Source organism: Nyctereutes procyonoides, unplaced genomic scaffold (assembly GCF_905146905.1).
Source record: "Nyctereutes procyonoides isolate TBG_1078 unplaced genomic scaffold, NYPRO_anot_genome, whole genome shotgun sequence".
Lineage (NCBI taxonomy): Eukaryota > Metazoa > Chordata > Mammalia > Carnivora > Canidae > Nyctereutes > Nyctereutes procyonoides.
In genome coordinates this window covers 1,173,267-1,189,494 of record NW_026575131.1, presented here as the reverse complement: position 1 = coordinate 1,189,494, position 16,228 = coordinate 1,173,267, and the positions used below count along the sequence as shown (strand labels likewise).

At 62.2% G+C, this 16,228-nt stretch overlaps 1 protein-coding gene across 3 annotated transcripts in view; it reads right to left on the bottom strand.

Annotated features, from left to right (window-relative positions):
• Positions 1–214: 214 nt before the first annotated feature.
• PLXNA1 (plexin A1) overlaps positions 215–16,228 on the bottom strand; it is a 48,476-nt gene continuing 32,462 nt past the window's right edge. For all 3 annotated transcript variants that reach the window (XM_055344863.1, XM_055344862.1, XM_055344861.1), the window contains exons 21-32: positions 14,396–14,538; positions 12,639–12,895; positions 12,323–12,389; positions 9,554–9,700; positions 9,289–9,448; positions 8,342–8,445; positions 8,020–8,116; positions 7,539–7,729; positions 7,183–7,352; positions 5,493–5,705; positions 5,257–5,407; positions 215–3,621 (exon numbers count right to left, since the gene is read on the bottom strand). In XM_055344863.1, coding sequence (XP_055200838.1) covers positions 3,526–3,621; positions 5,257–5,407; positions 5,493–5,705; positions 7,183–7,352; positions 7,539–7,729; positions 8,020–8,116; positions 8,342–8,445; positions 9,289–9,448; positions 9,554–9,700; positions 12,323–12,389; positions 12,639–12,895; positions 14,396–14,538 — 1,796 coding nt within the window. In that variant the 3' untranslated portion in view covers positions 215–3,525. The remainder of the gene's footprint in view (positions 3,622–5,256; positions 5,408–5,492; positions 5,706–7,182; positions 7,353–7,538; positions 7,730–8,019; positions 8,117–8,341; positions 8,446–9,288; positions 9,449–9,553; positions 9,701–12,322; positions 12,390–12,638; positions 12,896–14,395; positions 14,539–16,228) is intronic.

Sequence of the window (16,228 nt, the reverse complement as noted above, 5' to 3'; positions counted from 1 at the left end):
TCTGGCGAAGCGGCGGCTGAGAACCTGCACCTGCACCTGCACTTTGTTGTGGGGTGAGGCCGGCATGAAGCTCCTCGAAGGCCGCTGGTACCTGGCCCGGCAGGCAAGGGGCCCGGCCTCAGCCAGGAACTGCCACCCGAGCGCATGAGGTGCCCGCGTTTCTGTGGGCCCCGCCCCAAACTCCTCCTAGCAAAGGACACACAGAGCCAGGACGTTTAGCAAAAATGTTTAATCTCTCCTTAATGTGTGTGTGTATTTACAAGTACTAAATCTGAAGAACAGTAAAATAGGAAATCGCCGTATATTTACACACCCCGTGGGCTGAGCGCCCCGCCCCGTCAGCCACGCTGCCCCCGGGGAGCAAGAGCCCGGTGGGCAGCTCGGGCGGCCGGGTGATCGCTCTTCTTTTGGGTGGGGGCTCTGTGGCGTTATGGGACAGCTAATTGTGGGCTTCGTCTTAAAAATATCTTTCTCTCTTTCTAAATATATCTACTCTAGCTTGTGTAGCACCAACGACGTGAGCCATCAGATCCAGAACGGGGGAGCCGGGCCTCAGCCAGGCCAAACCAGAGGGCGGGAGGGATGCTAGGGGCCTGCCGTTAGGGGGATCCAGGTCCCTCTTCCCCTCAGCCCCCAGCCCCGGCTCGTCAGGCCCTGGGTCAGGGAGGGCAGGGCAAGCTCGAGGTATATGGAGACGGGGCTCCCGGACGGAGGTTGGGCTGTCTGAGGGCACTCCTGAGACCATGCAGATCGGGGTGGGGCGGGTGGCCTGTAGCAGTGGCAATAGCAGCAGTGTCCGGGACAGGCTGGGAGCCCTTGCATCCCACACTGGCCTGGATCCCCCAAGCCCTGGGGCTGCACAGGGGCCTTCGGGACCATGGCACTCCCCTCAGTGTGCAGAGCAGGGCTGCAATCCCAGGCTCCTGCCAGGGCCCCCACACCAGTGCCGGAGCTTGGGGCACCGCGGGAGGATGCGCAGAGGCAGAGGTGCCGGTAGGATACTACAGACTCGGAGGGCGTGGGGAGTAGTGACAAGGAGAAGGCAGGGCCTAACTGCAGGACCCAGCAGGAAGGAAGGTGCGGGAGCTGCTGCCTGGCCGGGGCAGGCTGAGGGTCAGCTCCCTGGGCTCGCGTGTAAACAGGTACTGCTAAAGTGCTTGGCCTCCCCCTGCCACCACGGCCCTGCCCGCCCACAGTTCAGGTGACACGGGCACGTGGACGGCCCCCGCCCTGGAACTCGCAGCCTCGCTCAGGCCAGCACAGGGGCTCAGCTCTGCGGGGGCCAAAGAGGGCAGAGGAAGGGGCTGGAACTGATTCTCAAGAGGGGCCCGGGGGCTGAGGAGCCCCAAGCCAACCATCACAGAACTGGAAGAACGAGGGCTTAGAGCAGAAGCCGGTGCCCTGGGAAGACTTTCTGGGGAGGGAGGGGAAACAGGGGCTTGCCCCCAGGCCCAGCCCAGCAACGTCAGAGGGGCCAGGGGACCACCCAGGGACGCGCGTCCAGCCGAGGCAAGCGGCCACCCAGACAGCCGGGTCTCCAGACGGGCCGGCCTCCGCTCAGCTGCCCCCGCTTGAGGCCACAGGGGCTGCGCTGGGGCCAGGCCAGCTTGAGCTCTGACGGGGCACCCACGGCAGTGGGAAGCCTGAGCCAAGCCTGGCGCCTGTGGGGACCCCCCCCGCCCCCGCAACCCCCCGCCCAGGTCAGCCCGGTTCCAGGAGCTTCCCACGCCGGGAATGCTGGGATATCATGGTGCCCCCGGCCCGGTCTCTGAGGTGTGGCTCACGCTGCTTAGGAGGGGGGACCCCCAGACGGGCAGCCCATGGGCACGGGGCCGGCCACAGTTAGCTGTCCCTTAAAGTCCGTAGGAATCTTTAGTACCGTCGAAAAAGTGGACTTGTAAAGGGGCCGGGCCCGCTTGTTTGCTTTCATGAGTGACTGATTAATTAAAAAACATAAAAAAGGGGGTCTAACAACCTCTAGTATTTAACACTTGCAGTTTTAAAAAGATCAAGTCAGACTAGACGCTAGCACGGTCATGCAGGATGCACGGCCCTGCGCCCTGGACGCTCTGGGGCCGGCGACAAGTTTGCTGCTTCTTACGTCAAAACAAACCAGGGTGACCCGCAGGTCGAGGGGCGGAGGCCTTGGGGTGCTCCACTCAGGGGAGCCCCAGCCACATCCCCCACGACCATTTGGTATTGCTTCCCCACTGCCTTAATTTCCCTTATTCTACACTGTAAAATCTCTCCTCCTCCAGGTAACTGTACAGACCCCACTGGGGCTGGAGACTGAGGCTAGAGCCACATATATATATACATATATATATGTACAGAGTCCTTTTAATTAAAAATTTGTTCTTTCTTGCTCACTGAGGGTGGGGGGGCAGAGCCAACCTCCAGGCCCTCTGGTCACTGCGTCCTACTCCCAGGGGCCCCGCCACAGCCCCGGCTGCCCACACGGAGCACAGCAGGGTGCCTCTGTTCCCCTAAAAAAACTCCAAACCAGTCCCCCAGACCTGCCACCGCTCTTGAGGGGCCGGCATGCTGCAGAGATGCCAGACTGGAAGCTGCTAAAGGTGGACATGGAGAGCAGGGGACATAGACAGGGATGAGGGAGGAGGGGATCAGGGGCTGCTCCCAGACCCGCAGGGCCGGACAGCCCCGCCCGCCCAGGGCCTGGAGCCAAGAGTGGCGCTGTGCAGGGGGGAATAAATAACGGGAACGTGCGCTCGTGACCTGGAGCCCCGGCCCCAGCGGCTCCCAGACGCATAGCCCTGAGGACAGGAAAGGAGTCACGGAGTCCTTCTGGCAGTCGCATGAGGGCTCTGAGTGAACCGTTCTGCAGCCCCTCCACGGGAGGGAGCTGGGGCCTCTCTGGGCGAGGCTGATGTGGTGCTCCGGCCTCGGCCGCGGCCGCGGAGAGCACGCGGTGAATCGGAGGATGGTGGTGGCCATGCGGCAGCGAGTGGGGGGTGCCGGATGTGGCAGGCAGCAGTGGGAAGGCCGACTCCAGCTCCCCTTGGCGGGCCCCGGGCCTTCAGCCTCCCTCGGGGCTGCCATCCGGGCCCCGCAATCCACCCAGCAAGCCGGGAACAGCTGGTGCCCTCCTGGCCCCTTGTGCTGGCCCCCCTGACCATGGCAGCACAGCCTCAAGGAGATGGACTAGGCTAGCCAGCCCTTCCCGGAGGGCTCCAGCCTGCCCCCCAGGGCCTTGGCGGTCACCCCATTCTTCCGAGAAGCTCCCAGTCACACCTGGGCTCCTGCAGCCCTGTGCTGAGCAGCTGGGCATGGAAGGTGCTGCAGGGGCGTGGTCACCCACACCAAGAACGAGGACCCCCGCCAGGTGGGAGGAGGAGGGAGAGGGCCGGGAGGACGCTGAACCGCACGGCCGGCCCCGAGCGCGCTGGCACGAGGCACAGTTGGGGCGAGGCTGCCTCCAGGGCCTCCCAGCTCTGGCTGCTGGACGGAGGCCGGCCCTGTGGGCCCTCTTACGCAACTCCCTCTGGGCGGTGATGGCCGAGGGTCTCAGCTGCTCAGGGCCATCGTGTCCACCACCTGCTCCAGCTTGCTCCGGAGCCGCTGCCGCCGAGCCTGCTCATCCTTCTCCAGGGCTGTCAGGATCTGCAGAGGTCGGTGGGGCGTCAATGGCCTGGCCAGGGCCCCCTGCTCCCGTGGGACCAGCGCACAGAAGCTCGGGGGGTGGGGGCCCAGTGAGCGCGTCACATGGCCTCGACCAGTGGGGACCCTGGGGCCAGGGTGAGGTTCCACCCCTACGGTTCCCAGCTGAGGGACCTGGGTTGAGCCTAGGCCCCGGGGTTCCTGGCGTGGAGGAGGAGTCCCCCAGGTCACCTTTCTACCTCATCCCCAGAGCCCCAACCCCTAACAGGGCTTTCGTTATGCCAGCCCCTTGAGTTGGTTCCCTCAGCACAGCATCTCGTCGGTCCATCAGGGTGGGCCTGGCCTGCTGGGGCACAGACCCCACCCCTCACAGTCTGCTCTGTCCCCCAGCTCAGCTGCCATCAGCCCAGCACAAGGCCCCACAGCCACTGCCCGCTTCTCTGCATCCCGATGCACAGCGCTCCCCAGGAAGGACTGCCAGGCTCCCCTCGACGCTCCCTGGACAGCCCAGAGTAGGCAGGCTTCGGTGCCCAACCTGCAGGTCACTCGCCCTCCTCAGGGCCCGGTCATCTGTCCATGGCCCGTCCCTGGCTCAGTCCCAGGGCTCTGGACTCCCCTCTGGGGCTGCCTCCTCCAATCAGGGGCACAGGTCCTGCTCTCAGTTGCTGCCCCTGCGCCCTGGCCGGGAGCCTAAGAGGCTCCTGCTCTCAGATCTTCCCCATTAGACTTGAACAGTTGGAGCCCTCGCCCCTCAGACCTGTGCCTCCGGCGGCCCGCCCCACTTCCTGTCACTCAGCCACAGGTCTGGGGACAGGCCCGCAGCTCGTCAGATGGGCAAGACCAGCCCCAGAGCCCCAAGGCCCAGCAGCATGGCCACAGCCCCCACCGGCCCCTGCCTTACTCTCGTCCCCTGGCAGCTGGCAATCCAATCACGGCTCTAAACCTCAACGGCCTGTCTCACTCGGGGAACAGCCCACATTCCCCAAGGCCCACACAGCCCATGACGACCCTGCCTCAGCCTCCCCTACTCCTCTCTCCTCCGATTCAGCCTTGCAGCCTCCACGGTCCTGCCACAGGGCCCACTCTGGCCTCAAGACCCTGGCACCGGCCAGGCCCAGCCTGCTGCTCTGGCCCTTTGTATCCAATCTAGGGTGTATGTCCACCTCCTTCCCCAGTCAGCTCAGGGAGCCCCAGCTCCGCATAGACACCAAGGAGGCCTCCTGAGGCCTCACTCCAAGTCTGCAGGGAAAGTGCGAAAGGCTGAGCAAAGGCTTGGTGCCCTGCCCTGGATATATCTACCCAGGCCGACAAACCCCGTAGCAGCCCTCAGCGAATGGTCACTCACCGGGCCATGGTCTCCGCCTTGGAAAGACACTGGCACCCACTCCCCCACACCCCACAATGACCACAAGCACAACCCCTGACCTGCTGCAGCCCCGCCCGACCCTCCCAGGCCGGCAGGGAGTCCCAACAGCATCCCCTCCCTGCCCCAGCGAGCAAGGTGGCCAGTCAGGGTGCAGAGTGGAAACGGCAGTGCCTGACCAGCCTGAGACATGGGAGGGGACTGCCAAGGGGGCTTTAGGGAGGGAGCCTGCCTGGCAACACCTGGTAGGGGTCTGCCTCTGGGAAGACGCTTACCTCATCCTTGTACTTGGTGATGTAGGAGTAGATCTCATGCAAGGCGCTCATGCTGTTGAACTGGCTCAGGTGCAGTCGCGACTGCTCGGCCAGGTAGGCGCTCATGTCCTGGTCACTAATGGCAGGCATCTTGGCGATGTCAGCGTAGTACCTGCACAGGGCGGGCGGCGGGGGGCTGTGAGCTGGGTCCTGGCCCTTGGCCAGCCTGCCTGCCCGCCCCACCCCGCACCGCCTACCTCTCCACCCAGCTCTTGTAATTGGGGATGTCCTTAGCATAGAGTAGTTTGTTGGAGGGCGAGTCCTTGCCCAACTTGTGCTCGGACGTGGAACAGGAGTCCATGAAAGTCTGGGCCACCACTGACAAGCAGGCGTCCGTGATACTGCTCTTGTGGATGTCGAACACGAACTGTGGGTTCTTGATCACGTTCACCCAGAAGCGCAGAGGCAAGCTGCGGGCAGGTGGGTCCCAATGCACAGTCAGATGGGGCCTCAGCAGCACTTCTTGAGGGCAAGGGAAGGGGCTGCACAGGGCTTCTGCAGCCCTCTTGGCTCTAACCTTCACAGTGGTCATGGATTTCCATGCATGTGGGGAAACTGAGGCCCAGAGCGAGCCAGCACTCTCGGCGAGTGCATCCCTGCCACCCAGTGCCTCCTGGAGAGCAGTCCCTGCACATAGGCACGCATGGCTGACGTGTACAGACCCAGAACTATTCCCTCACCTTTGGGTGCCCACTGCACATGGCCACAGTCCTCCTAGGCCTGCGTGCCTGATGCCATCAGGGATCACACGCTCCTGGGCTGGCTTACCCCCAGGCATGCACACACCCGTGCAGGCACACTCCTGGGCTGACTCACACCTAGACAGGCTCGCCCCTAGGGCAGGGCACACCTGGGCTGGCTCACCCCTGCTCCTACCCAGGCAGGCCCTGGAAGCAAGACCAGGAAAGTGTCCAGGAGACACAGCCCCACAGAGAGCAGACTTCTTCATCCAAAATGCCACCTCCAGGACAGCCACCAGCCAATTACGCACTAGCTAACAGAATCAAATGAAGTTAAAAATCTAGATTTTTAGTTGCACTAGTCCTGTGTCAAACGCTCAACAGCCACACAGCACTGCCTACCACTGCTGCCTGGATAGCACAGATCTAGAACATTCCATCATCACAGAACATCCCCCTGGACAATGCAGACCTATATGGTGCTGTCTCCTCTCCAGTGCCCCACGGAACCCCCCTCAAGGAGCACAGGTGCAGCAGGAGGCCCAGGGTGGACCCCAAGGGCCAGGGCTGTACTGCTTGCTTGGGAAGCAGCACCAGCATGTAGACGTCAAGGTCCCAGAGAGCTAAGGTCTCCCAAGGACAAGGGAGGAAGATGCCAGAGGCCATAGGCACAGAAGCTTCTCTGGGGATAGGGCAAATAGTGCTGAGGACACACAGTGAGGCTCAGGGAGATAAGAGCCAGGCTGGGCAGTGGCCGCTGGCCCTGCGGGGCAAAGGGGTAAGGGCTGCAGGGGCACTTGCTCCCACTGCTCTCCTCAGCACTGCAGCCAGCCAGCACGGGCCCATCCTCGAGCCTGCCGCTCACACACAAGCCCGTGTTCTCATACCTGCACACAGCCGCACCCGCTCAAATATACACGCACGAATACACGCAGCCACCTCCCAGGCCTCAGGCAGGCCCCGCAAGCTGGAGCGGAGCACAAGCCCACACGTGGGGCAGGAGAGCAACAGATGTCCCCGAGACCACGAGTTGGGAAGGCCCACCGGAAGAGGAGCTGGCCTCGGCATGGGGGTGGTGAAAACAGGGGCCCCTGTCCCCCTGTCCTAACCTATGAGGACCCGTCCCTGCAGGCCAGCGGGATCTGGTGCTGGTAGCCCGTGGCTGCTGCTCCCGGGTAGCCTCCACATTGCCCGCCCCTGGACCTACCAGTTGCTCTTCCAGGTGTGACGCACATCTGAGTCATGGATCTGGTGCTGGTCAGCCTGCTCATCCAGGAAGTCGAACATGTACTTGATGGCCAGCGGCAGGGCCGAGCCGCGGTGCGCTGTGCTGAAGATAGTCTCGAACAGGTCATCCACAAACTTCTGCAGAGTGCCCTGTGGGCAGGCAAGGGCACAGAGCTCTAGGGGGCCACCAGGCTGCCCCTCCCCTCCTGGTGGCCCAGGCAGCTGCACGCCACAGACCAAGGGTGAGGATGAGGGCTTTGCTGCCCCTCAGCTTTCAGAGGCCAGGGCCCGGCCATCCCCTCACCCCGCCACCCGCTCCCTCACTCCAGGGCCTACTTTGGTGGCCAGCAGCCGCGTCAGATAGATCTCTGAGACCATCTTGCTGCCTCGGTCGCCCTCCCGCTGGTCCAGGTGGTCGTGATTCTTCACCAGGTGCCACAGCTTGGTGCCACTCTCCAGGTCGGGCGTGATCATGGGTGTGCGTGAGCGTAGGCTGTCGGGGCTGCTGGCTGTGCGCAGCATGCTCTCTGGGGGCACCCTGCACATCAGTGGGGGGCCCTCCGTGCCCAGCACCCATGCCCATCCTGGTCTGGGCCTATTTCTTCATCTGAAAACTGTAGCCAACAGCCCCACCTCCCCAGGTTGTTGGGGACAGTGACATCAGGGAGATGGCCAAATGGACCATAAGGTAACACAAGGGGAAAGCCATTACCAAGGCACAAGCCACAAAGCAGCCCCCTCCCAGCCTGCAGCAGGGAGCACCAGGAGGTGCCCCATCCAGGCCAGAGGGCCCTGCTGTCCCCATCCAGCCCCTCACCGTATCTGCTGAGGGACTTGGTGAAGGTGGACGAGTTGGAGATGTTGTAGGCGGACGTCTGCTTGGGCACCAGGGCCACGGAGGACCCATCTGTCACCTGTGGGCAGAGGACCAGGAGATGTGTGCCCTGTCATCCAGGACCCAGATGGCATTGCTTCCTGCATCTGACCCTGGAGGCCAGTCACCGCACCCGAGCCTCACACTCCCCACCAGTGCAGCTCCAGGGCTGCGCGGGGCCCAAACACTGGCTCCTGCACTGCCCCAGGGCCCTAAGGAGAGAGGCCTGAGCTGTGGCCAGAGGGTCAGGACGTCTGGAGGTCACCTGGTAGTGAGCCAGTGTGTTCAGCCTCTTCCAATCGTTGTCGATCTTGGTGGTAACATCCTCATCCTGCAGAATGATGCGTGCCATGCGGCCCTGGCGCCACTCTGTGGGGGAGGGGAGCGCTGGAGGGGCAGCCATTTGGGCAGGTGCCACCCACCATCGCCCCCTCCCCCAGATCCTGGCCTCTCACCTTGGGAGCCCAAGGACAGGCTTTGAGGGGGCAGGGCCTCCTTGTGGACACTTAGTGAGAGGCCCTGAACAGCACAAGGGAGAGACAGGGCTCTTCCTCCTCACAGCCCCCCTCCCTGGGCTCCGAGTGGGAGGCACATACCCCTGCAATTAAGCCCCACGTCCCTGCTGCTGCCTATGGCCCCTCTGGCAGCCCTCCACCTGTTGCGTCCGCTCCACCATGGGCAGCCTACCTCTCCCATGGATGCCTGGCCTTCCAGAGCTCTAGGCCCACCTCCTCAGCTTGGCTTTTAGGCCAACATGGTGCCCCAGGCCTGCTTCTCCAGCCACAGCTACCATGGGATCCCCGGGCCCTCCACCTCCTCCTCCTGACCTGGCCCTTCTAGTTCTACAGGTGCCCCTACCTGTCAGGCCCACGAGCCAGAGGGTACCTGCCCCAGCTCCAACGGCCTACCCCCTCCTATGGTATACGGGCACTACCACCTGCCTCTCCCTCGAATAGGGCAGCAGCCTCTGAACTCTACTTCCTGCTTCTTCCATCCAGCCTGGCTGGGAGAAACTTTCCAAAGCCCAGCCCAGACCACATCCCTTCCCTCAGGCCCCCCGTGGCCTCCAGCACCCCCTGGACCTATACCCCACACTGGCTCAGTGCCTTTGGCCCCAGACACCGGCCCTGATGACACTGGCCCTTTGGCACGTGTAGGCCACTAAGAGCCTCTGCGGCGGTGGCGATGCTGCCAACCAGCATCTGGGCTCACCCAGGTCCATGTCCCCAGCCTTCGGCCGCTGGGAGTAGGGTACCCCCTTGTACACGGCATCCAGCAGCTTCTCCTTGACCTGCGTCACTGTGTCACAGTTAAGTCCTTTCACAGGCACCTCGGGCGCGTTCTCATTCTCAGGGTTCACGCAGTTTAGGGTCTACAGGTAGGAGGGGCACAGCGTCACACCCCACCTCTCTCAGCACGCTGTGCCAGGGAGCACGGGCAGGATGGGGCCGGCCAGGAGGGCAGGGACCACACTCACCAGGGTCTTATAGTCGATTTGCTGCCGGATGAGCTTGTCCTCACTCAGGGAGTAGCGGGCCTCGCCCGTGATGGCGTCAATGGGGCCCTTCTCCATCTGCTGCTTGATGGCGCAGTAAAGCATGAAGAGAGGCTCCCCTGCACACTCCTGTAGGCGGGTGGGCGTGGGGTTGTGTCCAGGACACCCTGGAGCTTCCGCCGCCACCCTCTGCCCCCATGCTTCCAGGGCATCTGTACGCTCAGTTCCCACAAGGAGAGATGAGAAGTTTTTCCAAAGTCTTTTTAGGAGGCAAATAGAACCCAGATTCTAGAGCCCAGTGAAGACTGTGCAAGAGAGTAAGTTAGACAGCAAACTGGCTGTCCCTACGAACCTCAAGGTGAAAATCCTAGCGTGGCCTCAACCAGGTCACCCAGGAGCACATGAAGGAAAACACAGTGTGGCCAAGCCAGGCTTGTGTTGAACAAGACCAAGACTCCTCCCTGAAGCCTCCCCAGTTCAGGCTCAGCGGGCCCACCCCCCGCCCCCCACCTGTGCTCCAGCAGCCCGCTCACCAGAGCCTGACCCAAGCAGCCAGCACGGCACACACATGAAGCCCAGGCTCCCGGTCCCACCCCCTAGCCTGAGGCATGGTGGACTCTGCAGCACCACACCATGCAGACAGCAATCAGTTGGGTGTCTGGGCCCGCCCAGCCAGGACCCAGCCCTGCAGGCAGAGGATCACCTGTCCTTCCATCACTTGAGAGCACAAAGCCAGTGCAATCATGGGTGCAGACACAGGGACCCAGAGCAGCAGCCCACCAGCACCGTGGGACACAGGAGTCCGTGGCCAAGACAACCTGAGGTGGACCCCAGCACTCGGCAAAAGCTTGGTAGGCCCCAGACTCTGACCACTCGCCTGCTGGTTCCCCACACTGCAGTCACCAAGGCCATCTCCTACTCCTCCAACAACCAAGCGGGCCCCACCTCAGGGCCTTTGTACTGGCTTGTCCCTACAACCAGAAATTCTGCCTCAGGTATTCCTTGTGGACAGAAGCAGCCCAGGCCAGTGTCAGGCACCCCTCCTTGTGGTGGGTATAGGCATGGCCACCTCCCCCGCGTGGCCCTGAGCCATTTCCTCCTGCTCAGCATGTTCCCTCGCAAGCAAACAAGAATCAGGAGGAGGAATGCTCTGAGTAAACGTGGCCTCCCTCTCCCTCTCCCTCTGCTCACGACCCCCATGTCACCACCCCAGGAGCCAAAAGCACAATCCCCAGGCCGCAGCACACCCAGCTGCCAGCAGCGACCATGTCTGGAGGCCTCAGCACCACCCATGCTACACAGCACAGCTCACCCAACCCAGGTTCTAGACCAGACGTCAAAATGAGTCCCCTTTCTCTGGGTGTACAAAATCAGGGCCAGACGGGGAGGAACCAGACGGGGCTGGACACCACTGTCTGGGCTCTCTAACCCTTGGCTCACAGAACACATTGGTAGGAGCACCTAAGTACCCCATGTGGTCTGCACACGACCATGTTTCTGTAAGAATGGAACAACTCCATCACCGGCCACCAGTTCTGCACAATGGTGACGTAGTTTACGGGCTACGCACCCATGCCCAGGATTCTGAGACTGCCACCATCCCCTCCCAGCCTGGCCCCCCTGGGCAAGCCTGGCTCGGCTCCCCTGCTGCCCCAATGCTGGAGCTTGCAGGTGCCTCAGGGGCCTTCCTGGCTCGGGCTAACTAACTCCTTCCCTTCCTTCATATCTCTGCTAAATCCTCTCATGCCTTGACCCCTGCCCCTTCTCACCTGCTCTCGTATCACATCTATGTCTCTACCCAGTCAGGGCAAGACTCTGCCCTAGGCACCCCCAAAAGTCCACCACTATCCCAAACACAGTCGGGACCCCGGCAACTGAGGTCCATAGCCAAGCAGCAAGCACAGTAAAACTCAGCCCCAGGCCACCTGCACTAGCCCCTACTCTCAGCCACCAGGCCATCTACAGAGCATCAATCACACACCAGGGGCCAGGTGGGAGCACACACGGACTGTGCACACTGGGCTACGCTGGGTCCCCACCACCTCCCACCCTTCAGGACTGTGGGCTTGACTGCTAAGTCTTCAGATTTTAAGGGAAGCCAGATATTTGGGTCTGAGTCATCTCATGTCTAATGTGCAAGAGGCCAGCCCAACTACTTACATCCCAAACAAAACCACCTAAACCCCTATCTAGCCTCCACCGAACCTGAGGCTGGCCATGGGTCTCCAGGACTCATCTTTTGAGGGTGGGGGCCTGTCCCGGCAACTGCGGAGGAGACCCAGGCAACCACCCTCTCCCCACAACAGGGGCCAACAGAAGCCCCCTAGGAGCCTCCCCAGGCTGGCCAGCACAGGGTACTGGACACACAGAAGCCCCTGCCCAGGTGTCCCCTCCCTTCTTGGCTCTGGGCCATGGGCTCAGCTACGGAGATGTGGGCCTGGGTTCAAACTCCAGCTCAGCCAGATGTTGGCCTTGGGCCCTCAAACAGCTCACTGCAGTGCTGGGGTGTCCACTCTTGTCTTGGGGCTGGGTGAGGCATGGACAGCCTCCGGGAGGAGGAAGAAAGAGTTAATGGACGCACATCCCGGGGAGTTTGTGCTGAGACCCCTGAGACCTGGTCCCCAACCATGCCACTCTGGGCTGAAGAGCCCCCAGCTGCCCGTCCCACTCTCTTCTCCTACCCTCCCCTGAACCCATCCACCTGCCTGACCCCCCACCTCAGACGTCCCCTCCTCCTCTGCAGCCTCCTACCTTTAGGAACTTATACAAAAGGAAGGTGAACCAGTTGGTCAGCATCTTCTCCGCCACTGACTCAGTCCTGGGGGCACAACAGGGATGGGGACAGCTTAACTCTGCTGCCACACCAGCCCACTGTGCCCACCCTACCCCCCACCTGGCTCGCTGAAGGTCAGGCCCCATAAGGCACCCAGGTGTCCGGCTGCTGGGAGCTGCCGTGGAGAACCCAGCCCTTGGCCCCAGAGGGGTCACCGATGCCCCAGGGTGGGGTTCTTGTGCCTAACGTGCCAGCTAGGGCCCCATGGTCTGCAGGCAGGACGCCCAGGCTCACCGCCGCAGCAGCAGCTTGGGGTGGTTCTTGCTCTCTAGGTTCTTCTCGATGAGGTCAGATAGCAGCTGCTTGAGCACCCCCGTGGCGTACTCCATCTCACCCTGCAGGGCCGTCATGATGAGCGAGGCCACGTTCCCACGGTCTCGCATAGAGAAGCTGCGCTGGGCCTCGAGTGTGCGGATGAAGGTCAGCAGGAAGTGCTTCTTGGTGAGCAGCTGCCCAAACAGTGTCAGTGACTTCTCCACGTTGGCCTGCACCTGGCAGAGGGACAGGCTCGCTCAGACCCGGAGGCTCCCCATGAGAGGCAGGAGAGGAAGGCCCTCTGGCTGAGGGGCTGAGGGCAGGGCCAGAGAGTAGGCCTTGAAGGCAGGTGACATGTTGCCCTACCAGGTCCCTGGGCCTCAACTGTCCTCAGCAGAAGGCACGTGGCCTGGCAGTGACTTGAGAAGCCTGCCATGGGCAGGGATCAGGGCCTACCAGTGTCAGCAGAAGGAGTATAACTAGGGCCACCCTCTGCAGCTGGACCTCGGGACCGCTACTGCCTGCAGTCTCACTCGAGTGTCCAGGAGAAAGCCGAAATCAATGGCCCATCTGCTGGGTGCCGGCAAAGCCTGGCCATGGTCTCACTCGACACGCAGGACAGAAACCACCTTTCCCACTTCACAGAGGACAGTGAAGTCCAGAAGAGAAAGAGGCTTGTTCAGAACCACATGACAGGGAAGTGGGGAAGGGGGTGGAATGCAGGCATGACTGGTCCAGGGCTCCGATTCTCTCTCTCCTCCACACCAAGGCTTGTGAAAACAGGCAATTCCCCACCAGGCTACACCAGAGACTGCCAGTGACACTGCTCCCAGCCCAGGCAGGCAGGTGACAAGACCCAAGTAGAACACACAGTCGCAACTAAGAGAACAGTTGTGCCAACACAGAGGACGGCCACACCAGGAAAGGGGCCTGATGGAGCATGTGGGCCCTTGATGGGCAGCCACGCAGGAGGAGGAGCTCATGAGCAGCCCAAGGCAGCCCTGAGCCTGAGCCTGAGCCAGTGACAGGAAGGCCCCATTCCCCTGCAGCTCAAGACGGGCCATCCTGATGAGCTGCAACAGGGAGCAGGCTCCCCACATCCAAAGTGCGCAGAGATGGGACGTCCTCAGACAAACAGCATGCCTGAGCTGATGCACTGAGCCCCTCCCTGTTCCTAGCGGGGAACTGGGCTCCTGGCCTGTCCCTGGGGGCTCCTAGAGGACTTGGCCAGCCATCTTCCCCTCGGTGAGCTCACACCAATGGCCTGAGTACTGTCAACACCTACACAAATCCAAAACCCAGCTCTCTGAGGGCCACTGTGCTGCCTCAGCCACACACCCCGCACTGCCATGCAAACCCCTACTGGGCACCCACACCTCCCAGCAGGCGGAGCAGTAGGCCCTCGCCCACTGGAGCTCAGCATCTAGAACAGGGCCAGGAGATGGGCCAGAAAACACACACAGGTGGTACACAATGCATTTGAGGCCTCGATAAAACAGAAGCAGGCCCTAGGCAGCCCAGGCCCTAGCCAAGGTGGCTGGCCGGGATGAAGCCCGGCCCCAACCCCAGGCCCCCACCAGGCTCATCCCCTGCCACTGCCAAAGCCCACCAGGAGCCGAGGGCCTTGCCTCCCAGAGCCCCTCCCAACAGGTCTGGACCATCTCTCGGGACCCCAGGCTGCCCACCCATACCCAGGAGCGGGCCAAGGTACCAGTGAGCCCCTGCCGACAGCCCACCTCCATCTCCTTGAGCACTGGATGGTCCTCGATCCCAGGGAAGAGCACTCGCATGGCATACGTCCGGTAGTCGAGAAACGGGATGCCGGCACCATCCAGGTCATTGGTCAGCTCATGGATGTCTGTCTGCAGCTCCGCAAAGGCTGCAGCCAGAGGAGGTGTCAAGGCAAGTGCCCTCCCACCCACCCTCCCCATCTCCCCCAACCCACCACCCTCACGGCCAGGCTCCCACTCTGCTTCTGCCACTCACTGGATGGGAAACCTAGGTTTTCCTTAAGGAAACCCCGCAGTTTTCCCAGTCCTAACACGTGTATAAAACCTCTCTCTGACGTGTCACAAGATTCACCAAGACGACAGCAGACAAGGTGCTGTGCCTAAGCCCACGCTGAGACGGACTCCATGCATCTAACACTGGTACCTGGGGGCAAGGAAACTACAGGAGCCAGCTCCCTCCCCCACCATGGGGTGCACACCACCCGCCCCAGCTCCCTTGCCTCAGCTGCTGGGAAGAGAAGGGACATGCCAGGTACAGGGCAGTAGGCTCTCCCCAAGCCCCTGAGCCCTGTACACTGACAGCCGTCACATGCAGACCTCAGACCAGTGGGCCCTCTGCACCGCCCACCCTGCTCGGGGCAGCTCTGCTTCTTTCAGAAACAAAAGCAGGCAAGGCAGGGCAGGGACAGGCCTCAACAGAACATTCCAGAGCTGTGAGGTGTCCGCCCTGCGGCAGTCCAAGGGAAGCACTATCTGATCAGGAGCCAGAGGTAGTCTACGCGGGCTCCAGGGGATGGCTGGCAGGTTTCATTAAGAGCAGGGACCTTCATCTCTGGGGCACCGCTGCCAGGTGTCTGGTTATCGCTGCCTGGCCACCCCTGGAGCACCCAGCAGCCTCTGCATCCACACTGCACTGGCAGCTGAAGGCCTCCTGGTACCAGCCTCAGCACACAGTTGTCCTCATCCTGAGGTTCTCCCCGCCCAGAGAGGTGCCCATCCAGGCCACCTGCCTCCCACTCAAGCCTCACACACCTGCTTGTGTCCCATGAGATGGGGGGTGGGGGTGGGGGGTGGTAGGACTGAGAGGGATGCACACCTTTCGGTTCTCAGACAGGTGAGGGTCCTGACCGAACGAGGCCCTCTAGCCCCAGTGGAGTTACTAAGAGCCCGCTGCCAGACCTGCTGCAGTCACCCCCAGGGCCTCATGCCCCACCTACTACCCACCTCCCTTTCGTCATGCCCCAAATAGGAACATTCCTCCACCAGCCTCCCAGAGCTGTGGCCAGCACCTGCAAAAGGTCTGAGGTTGCCCCGGCACCTAAGACAAGTCCTTCACCCGGCAATTACCATTAGCGAGGCTCTCTCCACCTCTGTAACAGCTCCAGGTCCTCCAATGAGGCGGCAAGCCGGGGACCACGAGAAAGTGGGGGCCATCCCAGGCTGGCCCAGGGTCCAGCCGCCCAGCCAGAGAGGCTGGCCAGGTCTGAGGGTAGCATCACGGACCAGGGCTGTGGTCTGTGCCCAGAGCCCACCCCCTCAGACAGCCACTGTGCAGCCCAGGGCCACATCCTAGGCCAGCAGGGCTCCCTGGAGGCCCCAACCTGTGTGCCCACCTCTGCTGCCAGCACTCAATCCCCACGCACCCACCCTGCAGCAGTGCCCTTGGCACACGGGCAGGAATGGCAGCATGTGCTCTGTGGGGGACAAGCCTGGCCCTGGGACACGCTGGACACCTGTTCCAGCTTGGAGCCCACCACTGGCCCTTCCTGCGGACGCTGGGGCCCACGGCTCACATTTTTCCAAAATCTGCAGCCCCTGTCTGCCAGAACCCGTCCTGTT